Raw genomic sequence first — 15,480 nt, forward strand, 5'->3', positions numbered from 1 at the left:
ACAGCTGAGACACCCACAGGAGATCCCCTGCTGAAGATCTATGCAGACACTCAACAATACCCTGGCTCCAAGCTTTGGACATTAAGTCTATGATTCCATCAACATTGGGTTCCATCTAGCATTTTGTTGGATGTAGAGTTGTAGCCAAATAGGAGCCCTACTTAGAGTAGACCCACTAGAGTTTCTTGATGTACATGACTAACTTTGGTTCATTAATTCAGCATCTGCACTGAGGATAACTTAGTTGGATACAACTTGAAGAGGCTTAGTCAGCCTTTCTCAACCTGTGGGTCCCCAGATGTTGTTGAACTACAACTCCCATCACCCCTAGCTAGCAAGGCCAGAGCTCAGGGATGATGGGAGTTGTAGTACAACAACATCTGGGGACCCACAGGTGGAGAACCACTGGCTTAGAGGAAAGGAAATACACATGAAGTGAAGGCAGGGGCACTATAAGAGGCAAACTGGGATGGGGCTGATACTACCATGAGGCAGAGAGAGGCCACTGCCTCAGATGGCAGGTGCTGGGGGGCAGGGGGGACAGTCCTCAGCCCAGGAACTACTCTGCTGTTTTCAGGTGCAGTGGAGGACACTATGTGTGTGTGTGTTTGCATGCAAACCATTTTGTCCTTCATACCAACTTTAGAAGAGCCCTGCTGGATCAGGCCAATGACCCATCTGGTCCAACATCCTGTTCGCACAGTGGGTAACCAGCAAGCAGGACCAAAGTATAAGGGCAATCTTAGTCCATGTGCTTCCAGAAAGCAGCATTGAGAAGCATTGCTGCCTCAGAATGTGGAGTCAGAGCATAGTCATGGTGGCTAACAGCCATCAACAACCCTATCCTTCTCCATGAATTGTCTTCTAAAGCCATCCAAGTTGGTGGCCATCACTGCCTCCTGGGAAAAGGAGTTCCATAGTTTGCTGACCTTTAAAGCCCTAAACAGCCTCGGTCCTGTATACCTGAAGGAGCGTCTCCACCCTCATCGTTCTGCCCGGACACTGAGGTCCAGCGCTGAGGGCCTTCTGGCGGTTCCCTCGCTGCGAGAAGCCAAGTTACAGGGAACCAGGCAGAGGGCCTTCTCGGTGGTGGCACCTGCCCTGTGGAACGCCCTCCCACCAGATGTCAAAGAGAACAACAACTACCAGACTTCTAGAAGACATCTGAAGGCAGCCCTGTTTAGGGAAGTTTTTAATGTTTAACAGACTGCTGTATTTTAATACTTTTTTGGAAGCCGCCCAGAGTGGCTGGAGAGACCCAGCCAGATGGGCGGGGTATAAATAATAAATTATGATGATGATGATGATGATGCTTAAAGAAGCACTTCTTTTTATCTATCCTGAATCTTCCAACACTGTGTGTCCCCCACCCACCCCCGCCTTTTGCTCTTGCCCTTTCCCACTCTTTTCACACGCACACACACACTATAATTGGAAAAAGAAAAATTACCATTTGCTTATAACAAAGCTTAGGGTTAAGTTTGGACGTATGGCAACTAATGTCGGAGTGGAGATTTTGATGAATTTCCATTAAAAAAAGCTCAGAAACATCTCTCTAACATAGCTGGGAGCATTGCAAAGCTCAGAGCCATGGAGCTTTCAGACACTCACCATCTCAACTTGCCCAGAGTGACATTTTGTGCCATGGGCTTGCACCCTGAGTCATCTACGTACCTAGTGATACCCTTGACTGAAGGAATGGAAAGCCCAAGGTAAACTGACAAGCTCTGATTCCAGAACTCCAGAACCGGAGAATTGTTCTAGTCATCTAGCCATCTAGCCCAATCTCCTGCAATGCAGAAGTATCAAATAATCCAACTCTCTGCAATTGCAAGATATTCTTCTAATTGAATCAAAATTCAGGGGGAGGGGCACAACAAACCAGGGAGATAATGAGAGGAACAAAAGAGTACGTGGGAAGGGGGTAAAAGCAAAATTCACTTGTTTCTGCTTATAATCTGACAATTCTGTCGAGCCATAACAAATCTTTTTTCCCTTCAAGGTGCAACAGAGGAACCTGGCTTCCCACCTGGAAATAGTTCTCTGCTGAGCAATCCAAAAGTTTGCATCCTCCTTGCACCAACAGAGTTCCACACCATGTAGCCACTGTTGGTTAGTCCTTTCGTAAATCCCGGGACCCCAGTCTTATCCATGCGCCTTATCAACCAGCAGATTGAGAAAAGGAAAAAAGTGGTTTACCGTTTCAACCAAGGAAAACATCGGCTAGAGAAAATTACCCCGGCTGAGTGGCCTGTTCCTGCTTCTGGACCGGCTCCGCTGCCTCTGTAGACGTGACCTCCGCAGTAGACGGTAGTAGTAAGAGGGTCTCCCACAACTTCTCCTACCGTTGACCGACATGTCTTCTCGCCTCACGCTGTCTCGCTTTCTTTTTAGATCTCTCTCTTATGTGCAAGGCCAGCCCCCACCCGGATCTTTCTACCTTCTCAGTTTACAGAAGAAAGTAAATTTTTTTTAATAAAAAAAGGAGGGGGAGGAGGGAGGGGGTGGGAAGGGAAGGAGAAGAGGAGTAGGGAGAAATAACAATTTAAGAATTGGGGGTCCTCAAAGGCAGCCATGGGCTATTTCAGAAATAAAAGCCAGGAACACAGCCCATGGCTCCCCAACCAACATTCTCAGCAGCAGGCAATATAAACACAACATAACCATTCCCACCCCCTTCTCCTCTTCAAAGATAAGCTCTTTTTTCAAGAGTTGGAAAAAGGAAGCAGGAGATTGTGAGCAAGTTAAGAAGGGGGAAATCCTGGACTGGACTCCCGCCACCAGGGATGTCTGGGTCTCACTTGTTTGTCCTGATGGTTTCCAGCTGGCTAGCACTGCCTGCCTCTTCTCCACCATGAACCCCTTTGAGGTAGGGGGGTAGGAAAGAGAAGTTCAGCTCAAATCTGAACCTGAAGCTGCCCGATTTCTGCTTCCCGAAGCAATGTGCAAACTCCCTAAAATTTCATACTTCTCCAGATTTTGTTGATGCAGTTCTCTGGCCAAAATATGCACGGCAGACGCTTGCATTGAGGAAGTGTGCATCATAAAGAGGCAAAAATAACAAAGAACGGTGCTTTTAAATGTGCTCCTTAGCTTATTTTTTAAGTGTATTGTATTGTTTTGCAAATGCATGGTTTGCTGCCCTGAGGCAAGGCGGGAGATAAATGTCATAAATAAATAAATGAAACCATGTTTGCCCAGGAAGTATTTTCCTGGTGTGCTACCTCAGAAGCAAGAGTGTGGAGCCTGGCAGCTGGATCTCACTGAATCCATGATGGAATGAGAAGTTCACATACAATCGTTTTACATCATCATCACTGGATGGTACTCTGAGGTAGACTGCTTCTGAATAGGAAGGCTCTACTTCGAACAATGAAGCATTGGCGAGCCTGCCATCCTGCTTTCCACAGCAGTCACATAACCATAGAACTGTAGGGTAAGAAAGCAGCTCCCATGGAGTTCAACCGCCTGCAATGCAGCTAAAGAACCCTTGGCAGGTGGCCATCAACCCTGGTTGCCCCAGGAAGCCCCCAGTCAGGGCAGAGGCATGGTATTGCTCCTCCCCCTGTTGTTCTCCTGCAGCTGGTCTTCAGTCATCCTTCCTCCTAAGAGTCCAGGCCAGGTTTTGCAGCTCCACAAGAGGCACCCTAAAGTAACTTTCTGAAGGCCCTGTGGAGCGGGCCAATCAACACATCATGTTCAGGTCAAGCAAACACGAACACAGCTGGCTGACAGATGACTCCTGCTCTTCCTGTGGGGTGCGGATGGGGGCGGATGCCTGCGCCTTCTCTACCACCCCACCTCTGGGAGCTCCTTTTAATATTTACCTGCTGGCCGAAGAGGCTGCTCTCTCAGCAAGAGACAAGGGAGCAAGGCTCCCTCTCCCGCAAAACACAAGAAGCATTTCAAGGAGCCAATAAGTGGTGGAAGAAAATGGCCAGTCTCACAGAAGTGCTTCAAAGAAGATAAGGGCCCTTATATAAAAAGATTAATGATACTCTCCCCAACCACCACCACCACTCCCTGTTAGAGCAGAACGGAAGCACAATGCGAATGATTAATGGTGCTGGTGACAAATCATGGATGGCCAGTATGGGGGGTGCATCCCTCCTCTGCAGGTGTGAAGGCTGAGCCGGAGTCAGCTGTCAAAGGGGAGCCAAGAAAAAAGATGCCAGGGTCATGGTCATTGTTCTGACCGGTGTGGCTGGACTGCCTGGTGGGCAGCAGCTTGAGGTGAGCCATGATCAGTTGGAAGGGACTGCAAGGATCATCTAGTCCAACCCCCTGCAGTGCAGGAATATTTTACCCAAGGTGGGGTTTGAACCCCACAACCCTGAGTTTAAGGGTCTCATGCTCTACTAACTGTGCTGGGAGCTGAAATGTGGCTAAGTGGCAGAACACCTACTTTGCACACAGGAGGTCTCCAATGCAGTCCTTGGTTTGTAAGAATTCTACCTTTTGGTGTGGCAGCACCCCTGCACTTTGGAACGCCCCACCTGTTGATATCAGGCAGTTGTTAGGTGACCCCTTTCCCCTTCAAAGGGCTACAATTCCCAAAGTTTCATTTGAAGAGTGGTTGGTTGTAAAACCACTCCCAAGTCCCAACCATGATCAACACGCCATCAAGTGGTCCATGCTGAGCAAAGGGACCCCCTCAAATTTGCCAGGCCCTTTGAGGGATTCACTGGTGGCACAGACAAGAAGATCGGTAGAAAATAAGAAGTCCAAGATCCAGGATTGTTATGGTTTGAAGTTCTCACCCTAGCCACCAGGGGGATTGTGTATATACCGTAGTTTTCACTCAGGTCCACATCAGTTAATTTAGGCTGGAAACCCTGGGGTGGTGTTGTTACAATGTTGATAGCCGGCTGCCTATAAAAGCAGTCGGCTGAGCTGTTCAGTTCAGTTCAGTTCAGTTCAGTTCCAGCTTGCTATAAAGAATCACTTGGAGGAATCTCTGTGAGGTCTGCTTTGCCAACCCACTACCTAATAAGGATGATGCCAGGGTCCAAGTTTGGAGCAAGCACTCTTTGCTGGGAAAACCCCAGCAGTGATTTAAAATTGCAAAACATGCAGCTGAGTAAAGAGTGGAAATTTAGGTTGTTGGACCTTCCTTTAAAATATCCCCTTCCAAGTTCCTTCCAACATTCCCTCTTCTTATAGCATAGAAAAAGACCACATATTTTTCACATGCTAGTCTCTTCGCACACTGAGTTCATCAGGTAGACCGAGAAGGGACACGGGCTTGATTACCTGTTCCCAAAGTGACCTAAGGCTGGCAGGACATTTACAGTGGTACCTCGGGTTACAGACGCTTCAGGTTACAGACTCTGCTATCCCAGAAATAGTACCTCGGGTTAAGAACTTTGCTTCAGGTTAAGAACTGACCTCAAGAACGAATTAAGTTCTTAACCCGAGGTACCGCTGTACTCTGTCATCTTAACCCCTTCATGGGTTGATTAGATTTAAGCATGTTTGTTATATGAGGTTGGTAATCCCACAGAATTGAAGTGGGGCTCACCAGGAGAACTTTACGTGATTTTGCCCTTTTCATGTTCAGTCAGAACCATAGCTGTCAACTTTTCCCTTTTCTTGCGAGGAATCCGATTCGGAATAAGGGAATTTCCCTTAAAAAGGGGGAAACGTTGACAGCTATGGTCAGAACCGCCATTTTTGTGTGTGGTGGCTGCCATTTTGGTCCACAATGCTCTGGTGCACTCCAGGGCACTGTGGGAAAAACAAAATGGCTTCTGGGCTGTGACAATGGAACAGTGTTGTTGTAAAGGAGGAGGAGGCTGCCAGAGAGCCCCTCAAAGCTGTTTGAGAACTTCACACACACAAGCTGCTGTTTCACGATGGTCCAGAAAATCCAAACTGAATGTTCCCACTAGATAACTTTTTCCTTCGGCTTCATTCTATTACACTCATTAAAACTATACTCAGATAGAAATAGCCTGACATTCAGCAAAAATTACTTTAAGGTTCTCTGGCTCAAGAGAGATTTCTAATCACTGAACATTGCAGTTTGCTCCTGTCCCTAAAAGGCTTTGCTGCAATCCCCACCACCCCATTTTCTAGGGGGAGGGTGGAAATGTTGCTTGCAATTGGACTTTCGAGAGCTCAGATTTATTCCTCAACTTGCGGTGGTTTGTGCAAGATCGTCAGAAATTGCTGGGTCAGCACCAGAGAAAATTCTAAGATGGCTGCAGGGAGACACTAATATTGGTTTGTTTGCTTCCCGAGTGAGAACAGCCTTTCATAGCCCGAGGGCTCTGCCAGCTACAGAGAGGCCGAGATCAATCATTCACAAGAGCTGGCAGGGGACACATTGCTACCCAGTGACTGCTGATGCCCTGGGCAACCTGTGCCCCCTGCCGTGAACTCTGTTCCGACCCAAGAATCCCCAGCCAACAGAAACAAAATTGCCTGGCCCTCGTATCCATAAAAATCTGCCAAAAAAACACAACTTCACAAGCCTGCTCTCTGAATAGCTTGCTATCTTTCTGTCACAGGGCTGGATGTACATACAAGCAGACTGCTCTTTCATATTGGATAGGGTGCCAGGGTCATGGTGAACCCCACCCTAGGGCTGGCCCCTTCTAGCTATGGTTATCCCTGAACCTGATGTGCCCATATTACAATGAGAGAACACCAGCTTTGTGTTGGCACCAGGTTTCTCCCAGATCCAGTTGTGGGGGGAAATGGGCCGGGCAAAGGCCAGGCCAGAAGAGCGAGTCTCCCTTTTGGAAAGAGCCAATGGCCATGGTGGAGGGGCACACAAGCACAGGTGTTGGGAACCTGTAGCTCTACAGCCTGCATGGCTGGTGACCGGAGGTTATGAGGGTTGTGGTCAAGGAACAGCAAGTCAGAACTGTGGAGTGGGAAGGGCAGAGCCTCCAAGTGCCCCTATTTTCTAGGGACAGTCCCAGATTTACAGAAGTCGTCCCAGTTTCTGATCTGATTCCAGAATGCCACACTTTTCCATCAGAGAAATGTTGGAGGGTATGGAGTTATCTGCCCCCCCCAAGCCATCTGAAGGCAATCCTGTATAGCAGGCATGGCCAAACTTGGCCCTCCAGCTGTTTTGGGACTACAACTCCCATCATCCCTAGCTAACAGGACCAGTGGTCAGGGATGATAGGAATTGTAGTCCCAAAACAGCTGGAGTGCCAAGTTTGGTCATGCCTGCCTTATAGGGCAGGTTTTTTTAAAAAAAAAGTTTAATGTTTTATTGTTTTTATATATGTTGGAAGCCGCCCAGAGTGGCTGGGGAAACCCAGTCAGAACGGTGGGGTATAAATAGTATTAGTAGTAATAGTTATAGTAGCATTTAGGACATCCCTATTTTCATCACAGCAATGCTGGAGGGTATGGAAGGGATCCCTTAAAGGCCATCTAGTCCAGCCCCCTGCAACACAGGGATCACAGCTACACAGGGATCACAGCTGACAGGTGGCCATCCAACCTCTGTGTGAACACCTCCATCAATGGATTGCCCACCACCTCCCAAGGGAGTTTGTTCCACTGTTGAACAGCTCTTACACAGAGAAAGTTCTTCTGAATTTTTAGTTGGAATCTCTTGTCTTTTCATTTGAATCCAGCTACAGGCTCCTCACTCCAACTCTAGGTCCTGCGAGCCAAGGGATCCGCTGGTGGCTCACTACCTAAGGTGGCTGTGGACCAAGCCCCATGGGCTCCTGGTTCAAGCCCAGGCAGCGACTGACACAGAGGGAGTTAGTTGTCTGAGAGCAGGCAGGCTGCTGCATGTTAAAGGTACCCCTGCCCGTACGGGCCAGTCTTGACAGACTCTAGGGTTGTGCGCCCATCTCACTCAAGAGGCCAGGGGCCAGCGCTGTCCGGAGACACTCCCGGGTCACGTGGCCAGCATGACGAAGCTGCATCTGGCGAGCCAGGCGCAGCACACGGAAACGCCATTTACCTTCCCGCCAGTAAGCGGTCCCTATTTATCTACTTGCACCCGGGAGTGCTTTCGAACTGCTAGGTTGGCAGGCGCTGGGACCGAACAACGGGAGCGCACCCCGCCGCGGGGATTCGAACCGCCGACCTTTCGATCGGCAAGCCCTAGGCGCTGAGGCTTTTACCCACAGCGCCACCCGTGTCCCCCTGCTGCATGTTGGGGGGCCTTAATTGTAAGTATGGACAGGTGAATCTGTCAGTTTTGGTTTCTCTCAGGTCTTCATTTTTCCACATATCTACATCAGTTTGCAATTCCTCCTCCCCTTTTTTTCTCAAGTCCCCATGAGAATTCATGAGAGTATTTGTGCCATACCTTTAAAGCACTATGATACCACTTTAAACAGCCATTGCTTCCCCTAGAGAATTCCGGTTTGCTAAGGGTGCTGAGAATCATTGAGAGATCTTTATTCCTCCCACAGAAATATAATTTCCAGAGTGACTTAACAATCAAGCCCTTTCCCCAGGGAACTCTGAAAATTGTAGTTCTGGAAGACAGGGTCTCCTAAGAACTCTCACCACCTTTAACAAGAAAGCAGGTTGCAGAAGTCTTTGCAGAAAGCCATGACTGTTTGAAGTTGTAACATAGAGCCACTGTGTGAATTTCTTCCACTGCTGTATATACCTTTTTATGTGCAATTTTACCTTTGCACATTTTTCTGCAGAGCGATGTTCCCTAATATCATACATTGTTTTGTATGTTATTTTCATCAATATATGCATTCATTTGTGTGCTTCACCCTCAGCATATGCATTTTTTGTACCCCATCACTCAGCTGGAGATCTGCACTGCAAAATTCGAAGAAGTGTGAATTTTGAAGGATGGCTGTGCTTCAGTTCGCATAGTGGATTTGGTAGTAGGTAGGCCTTTAAATGTGAGCTGAATCAGATTTCTCCTACAACCTTGTCTTAATCAGATATTTATTCATTTAATTTGTATAGCGCCCTTCATCCAAAGATCTCAGGGCAGTTCACAGCATAAAAATGCAAGATAAAAACGCCAAATACAAGAACAAAACAAACTAACAACAACCCCCAACAATATACTGTCTAGTTGCAGAAAAGACCTGAAATAAAGACACATTTGAATTCCCATTTGTATCAATATCTGTTTACTTTGCTGGCCAGCAGAAATGGTTTCTTTTTTTCTTTCTCGTTGGCTTGTTTTAGAGTTCCCCAGCCAAGAGGTTGTTTTCTGAGTGCTGGATCAGGCAAAAGTTCTACCTAGACAAGCACCCTGCACCCCAGAGATTTATCCAGGAAGACCACAAGAATGCTCTGGAGAATGTAGCCCTTTCCTATCACTACACACAGCAACTAGTATGCTGAGGTAGACTGCTTCTGAACACTGAGGTTCTACTTAAGCATAATGACTGTTGATAGACCTCTCCTCCTGCTCTGTAGGTTTGCCTATTGCTCCTTTTGGCAATAGGTCCCACCAGTCCATTAAGTAATGCACGAAGATGTCCTTTTTTTGTACATCCTAAATCTCCTACGAATCATGTTCTGAGCATAAAACTTCCATGGCCCTTTGACTTTTAAATGTGAGGTTGGGGGGGGGGGGAGTTGGGGTCTGGGAGAGAGACTTCAGCTCTTAGTCTCCAAGACTCTCCAGTTTCCTTTTCAAAAACAAAAATATACCAGGAACCCTTTATGGCCCCCCAGGGTATAATTTTGCTATTTGGCAGTTAACTCAATTTACAGCCCAGTGGAATTTTCCTACTTATCTCAGGTTCTGCATATGTGTTGCAGCTCTTCGGCACACTGGAACTGCCCAAAGAAATGTTTTTAGAAGCTGCTCTCTTTGATGTATCACCTGCCCTGTTCCTTGGACTCTACAGGCAACAAGAAGCATCAATCAAGAAACCAACAACTGCATTGAAAGCAGCAGCTCCCACAGCCATCAAAATCCAACGACCTGCTTGTAGAAGGCACTCAAGCCCAGTTGGATCAGACCAGTGGCCACTTAGTCCAGCATCACGTTCCCACAGCACCAGATGCCCCCAATGGAAAACTCCCAAGCAGGATTTGAGCACAAGAGCAGCACTTTGCCCTCCTGTGGCTTCAAGCATAGGGTTACCAGATTTTCCTGGTTCCCAGGGACAGCCCCCGAACTTGCAAATCTGTTCCTGGACAAATTCCATCCCCGGAATGTCCCCAGATTTGCAAATCTGTCCCTGGGAAACGTGGCAGTGGCAGCTCTGGCTGGCTTCAGGAGCTGCTTGCTGCCTGCTGTCGTGGCACCCACAATTTTTCCTTGCTGGAACTTCTGGTGAGGAAAAATGGTGGGCACCATGGCAGCGGACAGCAAGTAGCAAGCAGCTCCTGAAGCCAGCCAGAGCTAACTGCACTACCAGGCTGGTTCCGGGCTGCTGACTGCAGCTGCTGCCACCACTGCTGAAGGGGAACCGGGGACGTCTGACGGTACAGATCTCCTTCCCCCTATGTTTTGACTGATCGGGGAAGGCTCAGGAGTTGCAGGCAGGCAACCGTTGCCCAGTTTTTTAAAAACTCTGCGCATTTATGTTTCACAGCACGCAAAATAAGGGTTTTTCGCCTTTATACAATATGCACACGTGCCTGGGCCCAAGGTCTTTTGCCTCACCATCCCCACTACTGACTCCCTGTTGCTACTCAGCTTCAAAAAAAAGGAGGGGATGTCCCTGGATTCATTGAAAAAAATCTGGTAACCATATTCTAGCAACTGGCATAGCAACGAAACTAATGCAAGGTCTAAACGCTGTGGTAATGTTGTGCATAGATTTATATTCCTTTTATGTTAACATGTTCTTTTGGGATGCTTTTCTGACTGTGAGATTTTTGCAGCTGTGAGGCCCCCCAATTTCTGCTCTTAGCAGAGGCTCCAATCCACATCACTAACTACCAAGGCACTACCGATCCAACAACCACCTTCCTGGGTTTTCAGCTGGGGGGGGGCTTTCCCCTGGCATTTTACCTTTGATCCCATTCCAAGTGATTCCACCTTAGCCATGTTGTGAGGGGGCCATTTACTCTCACTTTCCTCCATTGACCTCAAGAGTTTCTGTGATGTCACCACCTGACTTGAGCAAGTAGCAAATACAGTGGTACCTCGGGTTACAGACGCTTCAGGTTACAGACGCTTCAGGTAACAGACTCCCCTAACCCAGAAATATTACCTCGAGTTAAGAACTTTGCTTCAGGATGAGAACAGAAATCGCGTGGCGGCAGTGGGAGGCCCCATTAGCTAAAGTGGTGCTTCAGGTTAAGAACAGTCTCAGGTTAAGAACAGACCTCCAGAATGAATTAAGTTCTTAACCCGAGGTACCACTGTAAATCAGAAAAAGCAGGAGGAGCCATGCTCTTGCTTTTCACACCCACAAAATCTGCAAAAAGCTTTCTGAAATTTTAATGCACTCATACCGCAGTGTGGCTTTCCTGCAACGGTTGAACCTCACATGATTATTGCACAAAAGCTAGGAATCTATTAGAGCCAATGGAAGGCTAGATTGAACAAACAAGGCAATGTCTCTGTTTGGTGATGCCTTGCTTTCTAATTATTCAGCAATGTGGGTGAAAAGTCCCATAAATAAGCATCCCTTTAGGTAACAAATTGTCACTTTCCAAATCTACACCCCAATGTCATTGCTTGCTGATCTTTGTATTCTCAACAGTACAAGTTATAACAGTGGCTACTAGCTCTGATATGGAACCTCAATGTTCAGTAGCAATATAACTCTGGGGATACACACACACACACACACACACACACACACACACACGAGGCAACAGTAAGGGTAAGTTATCGCTTCCATGGCGGCTTGTGATAGACAGAGCTGGAGGGACAGATCCCCTCCCCACTCCCCCAGGCCTGTAGTTCCCTATCTCTTATCTAGATGAGCATTCTGCTTTTCCCACTGGCAAACTAGTGGTCACCAAGTCCAAAGTCTACAATGCAGGAAATCACAGCTGAAGCATCCAACCTCCATTTGAAAACCTCCAACCCAGGAGAGTCCACTCCTTTCCAAGGGAGTCCACTCCACCGTCAAACAGCTCTTACCCTCAAGAAGTTCTTCCTAATGTTTAGTCTCAATCTCCTTTCTTGTAATTTGAATCCATTTGGGCCCTCCCCTCTGAAGCAGCAGAAACCAAGCTTGCTAGATCTTTCACATGACAGCCCTTCAGGTATTTGAAGATGGCTATCATATCAGCTCTCAGTCATCTTATCCTCTCCAGGCTAAACATACCCAAGTCCCTCAACTGTCATGGAGGAGGAGGAGGAAACTATCAATGACTACTAGCCATGATGTTTACAGTCTAAGTCCATCGCTGGAGGCAGCGTGGCTCTGAAAGCCAGTTGCTGGGTATCTCCTGTGGGGGGAGTGCTGCAGTTGCGCTCCTGTCCTGTTTGCAGGCTTCTCATTGGGGCATCTGGTTGGCCAATGTGAGAATGGGAAGCAGGACTAGATGGGTTGCTGGCTTGATCCAGCAGCAAAGTTTTCCTCTTGTTCTTAAGCTATGGTTACCAGATTTTTTTCAATGAATCTGGGGACACTTTTTTTGGGGGGGGGGAAGCTGAGTAGCAACATGGATGGTGAGGCAAAAGACCCTGGGCCCAAGCACACATGCATATTGTATAAAGGTGCAAAGCCCTTCTTTCGCACCCTGTGAAATATAAATGCGCAAAGTTTTGGGTTAAACCACAGAGCCTAGGGTTTGCCAATCAGAAGGTTGGCTGTTCAAATCCCTGCAACGGGGTGAGCTCCTGTTGCTCGGTCCCTGCTCCTGCCAACCTAGAAGTTCAAAAGCACGTCAAAGTGCAAGTAGATAAATAGGTACTGCTCTGGTGGGAAGGTAAACAGCATTTCCATGCGCTGCTCTGGTTCGCCAGAAGAGACTTTGTAATGATGGCCACATGACCCGGAAGCTGTACGCTGTCTCCCTCAGCCAGTAAAGCAAGACGAGCCCAGAGTCGGCCACAACTGGACCTAATGGTCAGGGGTCCGTTTACCTTTTACCTGGGCAATGGCACACCGCATGCCCATGACTCCTAAGCCTTTCCTGATCCCCTTCCCTCTTCCCCCTTTGTTTTGACAGATCAGGGGAGGCTCAAGAGTCACAGGCGGGCGGCTGTTGCCCAGGAGGGGCCAGTCTGGTAGCGCAGTTGGCTCTGGCTGGCTTCAGGAGCTGCTCACTGCTTGCTGCTGTGGTGCAGGGAAAACAGCGGGCACCACGGCAGCAAGCAGCTCCTGAAGCCAGCCAGAACCAACTGCGCTACCAGGCTGGCACCGGTCTGCTGAGGCTGCCGCTGCCATATTTCCCAGGAACAGATTTGCAAATCTGGGGACATTCTGGGGATGGAATTTGTCTGGGTACAGATTTGTAACCCTATCTTAAGCGCCTCTAGTACCTTGGTCTCCACCTGCCTGGAAGACCTACATTCCTCCTCTTTCTTTGAGTGAGTCTCCCAACCCAACAAGACCAGACTAAAGCTCCTTTCAAAATGCAAAGGGCCCACCATGAAACTTGGAAGCAGCATATGGCACAAATATCAAGAATGAACATCTCTTTCTCCACCTCAAAGGCCACATGGTGGAGCTCCCCCCCCCGCCCGCCCCCCCATGCCCCAAACAAGTTTCAGTCTGGCAGACCATGAAAGAAAAAGAGTCATCTGCAAGCAATTAAGTTTCTGGCAGAGGCCCGGCTGGTGCAGAATGAAAGGAAACACTTTATTTCTGAAGCAAAACATTCACTCCTTGGGACCTCCTGCTTTCTATCCGCCCAGTCTAGGACAGGGCAAAATCCTTTTCCTGGAGGGGGCCTGCCCTAATGAATGTGAACGCCCCAACTGCCCTCATTTTCTCCAAGCCTAAAGGAGAAAATCCTAGCCTAAAGGAGAATCTCACTTGCCTTGCAGTGAGATTTTTTTAGGGGTGGCAACCTATTCAACTTGAGGGCCACATTCTGTCATAGGCAGAGGCTGTCAGAGGAGAGTGGATGGCTCTCATATCTCTTGCCAGCCCCGGAAGCAGCAAGAGCTTCCTCACTCAGGAAGGGACACTTGTAATGTCGTTTAATATCAAGGTCTCTTTAAAGATGCATTGATGGCCGGCACACTCATCCCTGTGCAATCTTTCTTTGCTCCCAGATACCAGGATCTGCACGGAGAAGGATATGGTATGGGTCATTGCTCCACCAAAACCCTCCTGCTTTTATTTCAATGATCTCAGTAGATTCAGGAGGATGGTGATGGATGCTCCAAATGACCGTCCCTCCCCATTAAGGAAGTGGGGCTGATGAACCCTGAAAAGTCCAGCAGGCAGGATGTCCAGCTAGACAAATGTATTCAGGGCATGTCAAACCCTGGATTAAGTTGTGCAGCACATTTTTGTGCAAATTTGCTCAATTGCAACCATGAATTCTCTTTCTGATTGCCGTTGTGATGGGCAATAGGGAAGACCTGCCCTCTAACCACAGAAAAATCTCTCTTGCATCTGAAGTGGCCTCCATTCCTTACAGCTTGCTGTCCCCTGGAGGAGCAATTGTGCATTGCACCTTGTCGGCTTTGAAATCACCAACAATGTTTTATTATCTGTTTTGGTTTGAGAAAAGGATCTCTCTTGGGAGCTGCTGGCAGAGAAACACAGCACAAGGGAATAGCTACTGTGCTGTGTCAAGGGAAAAGATGACCACTTGTTTGGATGCTGATGGGAAGCCATGTTTCTGTAAAGCTTGTTGAAGATGCTTCTTCCTTAGGGAAAAGAGTGTTGCTCAGCGGTGGTAGCCACATAAAAGGCAGGCAAATCTGTGAGTTTTGGGTATCTCCATTTTTCACTTTTAAGTTTGGTTTTCCAGATTACCCACACCAGTTTACTTTTCTTTTCTTTTTTTGCTTTTTTGTTTTTGCTTTTTACGTTGCCACAAAAATCCACCCGCATTTTCATGCAGCTCTCCACCCCCCACTCGCCCCCAGCATCTCCCATTCAAAGTGGCTGTTTCACTCTGCTTAATGTTAGAAACTGATTTTTCCACCCTCTCCAACACAAACAAATAACTTGCCTCCAGCTTACAAGGGTGGGTTTGTTTTGCACACCCATAAAATATTTAATTCTACAGTCTTCAGCCTAAGGACGCAGGCGCTGTGCTTCTCTGCATGCACGGGGCTGCTGTATTGCTTGCATTTATTTATTTATCTATTATTTATCTATTTATCTATTTATCTATTTATCTATTTATCTATTTAATTTTCAGCTCCTTTAAAAAAAATGGCTGCACCCCAAATATACAGCGGTTGCATCCAGCCAAGTCAGACTGTGCCCCCCCATCTAAATCAATGGGTCCAACTAACCTAACCTAAGCGTGTTGATTTCAATGAGTCTACCCTTAGTCTACCCATGCAGGTGGAGCTGTGGTCTAAACCATAGAGCCTAGGGCTTGCCGATCAGAAGGTCAGTGGTTCGAATCCCCACAACGGGGTAAGCTCCCGTTGCTCAGTCCCTGCTCCTGCCAACCTAAGCAGTTCAAAAG

General features: G+C 47.8%; 1 protein-coding gene across 10 annotated transcripts in view; it reads right to left on the minus strand.

The window, feature by feature from the left end:
• Nucleotides 1–15,480, minus strand: part of DAB2IP (DAB2 interacting protein) — a 304,877-nt gene that overhangs the window by 250,878 nt on the left and 38,519 nt on the right. For 3 of the 10 annotated variants that reach the window (XM_053373756.1, XM_053373751.1, XM_053373755.1), the window contains exon 1: nucleotides 2,030–2,173. The exons of 1 other annotated variant lie outside the window; for it this stretch is intronic. In XM_053373756.1, coding sequence (XP_053229731.1) covers nucleotides 2,030–2,153 — 124 coding nt within the window. In that variant the 5' untranslated portion in view covers nucleotides 2,154–2,173. Of the gene's footprint in view, nucleotides 1–2,029; nucleotides 2,174–2,199; nucleotides 2,484–15,480 lie in introns of those variants that run through there. 6 more of the 10 variants (XM_053373752.1, XM_053373749.1, XM_053373750.1 and 3 more) reach the window with 5 other exon arrangements.

Source organism: Podarcis raffonei, chromosome Z, assembly GCF_027172205.1.
Source record: "Podarcis raffonei isolate rPodRaf1 chromosome Z, rPodRaf1.pri, whole genome shotgun sequence".
Classification (NCBI taxonomy): Eukaryota; Metazoa; Chordata; class Lepidosauria; order Squamata; family Lacertidae; genus Podarcis; species Podarcis raffonei.